The 3,604-nt window shown below is 49.5% G+C and overlaps 1 protein-coding gene across 1 annotated transcript; it reads left to right on the forward strand.

The window, feature by feature from the left end:
• Window positions 1-2,336: 2,336 nt before the first annotated feature.
• On the forward strand, window positions 2,337-3,355 carry HO133_000612 (uncharacterized protein; the record flags this gene model as incomplete). Its single annotated transcript, XM_037291551.1, has 3 exons — window positions 2,337-2,552; window positions 2,608-2,841; window positions 2,894-3,355. The coding sequence occupies 3 exons, from the start codon at window positions 2,337-2,339 to the stop codon at window positions 3,353-3,355; spliced, it is 912 nt and encodes a 303-aa protein (XP_037151913.1).
• Between the last annotated feature and the right edge of the window lie 249 nt (window positions 3,356-3,604).

Consider the following 3,604-nt stretch of genomic DNA (forward strand, 5'->3'; position numbering starts at 1 on the left):
CTGGAGGAGCGGGTGAGTGAGCGACGGGTTGTTCAGAGGCTTTGATGTCAAGCGGTCGTTGACGCAGTGCAGGCAGAGAAGAAAGTATTTGAACCTCACGAGCGCGCTTCTAGAGCTACTACCGGTATGGCGAGGCAGCTAAAGCGTCGTGTGCAAAAGATGAAGAACACGCAGGCCGTCGGTGGTTGCATTGCTCTTGTGCGTGCCTACTCTCGCAGCCAAGGAAAAGTAGAGATAGACTAGATTCAACGTTGGCAATACACATTCTCAAATAACAACAACAACAACAAGAAAACAGCCAGTAATGGCGACTCACAGTTGAGCCCTATCAGTCTGAGCTATAGAGCTTCCTCATTGTCCGCTGTCGAGAAAAGTGCTCAGACGATGCACACAATCGTCACAACTTCGTCCGACTTGCAGGGTTTCAGAGTAAATATTCCAGAGTCTATAGTCTGTATCGGGTTAATCAGAAAATCGACGCAATTCAATTTGGCGAGCAACCGACGACGCTGACCTTGATCATCTGTAGTAATAACGTTGAGTGATTACTGCTTCTGGATTCCGAAATTCGCTCAGGGAAAAGGTTGCTAAACCTCCCTATCATCCGCAAGAGTAACCAGCAAAATCGCAAACGCTTTACTCACTGTGCTTAATAAGTCTCTTTGCCTTCATTCGCTCAGGCAGTGGTTTGGATACCTCGAGTTTGCGCGATTCGGGCGATTCCTCCGCGATGGCGTTGTTCTGTATCAGCTCTTGAAAAAGTTGCATCATGTAATTGTGTAAGTGTCTCTAGCTGAACGATCCTTCGTGAACCCTGGATGGACCGTGGGAGAACTTTGCGACAATGATTCGTGGAACTTGGATCTACTCGTGGACTTGGAAACTAATGGGGGCTGCTGATCTTGTGCCAACTTGATGCTGAATGCACGCGGAGCAGTTCGAGGGTGCTCAAATGGCACTCGGCGTATCTTTGATGTTCCCGGTTGGACCGGTATTGCTGTTGGGAGCGTTGTCTGCTGCGGTCTAGCACTTTGGATATGGCTCCGAGGCAGTCTGGTAATAACCAAAATTGCAACGTACATGACCCACAGTAGACTGCAGCGGGGAACGGAAGTGTTCGGCCAACCAGATCATGACGCATCAAAATAACTTCAACGGATCGGAGTATTTTCGTGGGAAGAAAATAAATTCCGGGAAAACGTTTGCAGAGTATATGGCAATGCATAATGAGCGGTCCCAGTGATCTTCTCACATGCGAGATCACGAAGAAGGCAGAGATAGAGTTGCTAGCATTTTTCGAGCGGCCTCGTACAAAGGCTTCGAGTAGTGGAGAGTCACACACGAGCAATGGCACCAAGCCATCAGACTAATACGATTGACAAGGTCTGAGTGGAATGGAGGCTACGGTCTCGATCAATTATAATGGTCGCCTCCCCTGGGCATAAGTATATTTTCCTGGACAATGGCCTCCCTCATAATGAGTACATCCTCGCGTCAACGAGGCTGTTCTTTGGCAGTGACACAGGCAACAAGAGACACCAGCCTGGCGGCAGACAATAATAATAGAACAGTGGCATTGAACCTTGCTACAAGATTGCTAATCTGGAAAATAGCAGTCTCGATCGCCGGTATCTTTGGCTTCACATGCGTTCAAGAATTTCAACCCGAACAAACAAGAAGTGTTCGGTAACTGGTCAGCCGGAGGTTTGACAGCCCGGAATGTGCCTTTGCTTGCTGTCGTTTCGGTATATCCTTGGGATAAGACCATGGTAATCGAGTGCTTAATTGTAGTCTACCATGCCAGTAGGGCCCGGTATCGTAAAAGCAAGATCCTTAAATACCTGATACATCCGGTGTGAACTCTTCCATTATCATTCCGAGACGCTTGATAGCCGATTAAAAAAGATCATAGCACTGTTGCTGTATAATTCTGTAAAACGACATGCACAGGATACGACCAGCTGACTCATCAGTGCCAAGGAGATCGGTCCGAACATCTACCGTATGCCCGTTATTCTCGTGAAATGAAGCTTTAGCTTCAGATCAATATATACAACGCGAGAACATCATTTTTACGTGCTTGTTTAGACTCAAAAAGCCCGCGTCCGCGCTGTACGCGGCGCCTATCTTATATTCATTCGACAACATCACTTATTCCACCATCAAGGCTGCTCAATGAGCTGTTGACAAGTCACTCACTTGGCTCCAAGTTCCGTCTGCTCTCCCCCCCCCAAGCTCTTTCACCCTGTTCACAGTGAGCTTCTACCCCCGACGAGTGGAGGCAATTTCCTGCCCTCTAGCATTGGTTGACTGACTAAAGAATCAGACTTTTGGACATGGCACAGTCTACACCTGAACGTCGCGCTCTTGTTGACCTCCCAGTCAACACGTTCGGCACGCCCTCTAGCATGACCACCGTGGGAAAGGTATCGATAGGTCACAAAAGGCAGATACGAGAAGTGGAGGAGCCGGAATTTGCCCAACCTACATCTCGCGTCCGAGTGTCACCTGCCCGCCCTCAGACTACCCTGATAGACGTTTCGTCGGGACAGGTGAGCCCCGCTTTCCCTTGGTTTCCATGGAGCACCAACTTACATTCTTTACCAGACTCAGCCAGCGCTATCGGGAGCCATGTCTGTCTATCCATCTGCCCCACACATAATACAAGTCGACAATGTCACGGAAGAGCCAGCAGAAGAGATGGGTGAAGGCGACTCGCAAAACAGCTACAAGGACTCTGCCATGTCTTCCGTCATCGACTTTGATCCGGACGATACAATGATTTCTCAGCAGACCGCAGCCACAGAGGTGACACAGCCATTGCGGTCGAGGATAAGTCAGGTGAGCCATCAATACTTCCATTGCAATCCTAGATTCTGCTAAACCATTCCAGCATGCCGAGACGCTGCGACTCCGATTACGGCTTGCTCACTTCAAAGTCCAGACGAACCAGATCAATCTTCCACTGTCGCAACTCCGGATATCACGGCAAGAGGCATTGCCATCTGGAGAGTCCACGACGAAGCGAGATGAGCAGCCGTCATTGCCCAAACTACTCCCAGCGCCGGTCCTACTTCCCACAGCCTTTTCAGCACGAATGATCGCCCATCCCCAAGATCTATCATCACCCCCGTGCTCGCCAGACCACGGTGCTCAGAAAGAAAGTCCAGAGGTCTTCAGGACACCGGCATTGCCACGGCAGAGGGTACAGAATGCTCAGCGACAGCTCAGCAGCCCGCCTGGCAGTGACGAGCGGATATCAAAGAGACGCTACGAGGATGAAGATAACCTGACGAGCAGCGCTGTTCGAGGGAAAGCGGCGATTGGGTTGCTGGGGCTGAGACAAGAGCGATGATTAGGACGATCCAGGAGAACTGGGATTGTCATTCTGTCTGTGTGCTATCAACTTGTTTTCGTCTGATAGAGGGCATCATTGGGGTTGCTACATTGCTGGCGCTTGATCCTATTTCTGGCGCATGCTTGGAATCGAGGAGTCATATTGTAAAAGCTTTTAGATGCTATCCGATAACCGCCCAGGCCGAGGTAATAAATTAATCGAGAATTCTCCGTATATCAATAACGTATCTCTTTCCTATTCTTCTTA

This window comes from Letharia lupina (assembly GCF_014066315.1).
Source record: "Letharia lupina isolate WasteWater1 chromosome Unknown contig_11, whole genome shotgun sequence".
NCBI classification, from domain to species: Eukaryota; Fungi; Ascomycota; class Lecanoromycetes; order Lecanorales; family Parmeliaceae; genus Letharia; species Letharia lupina.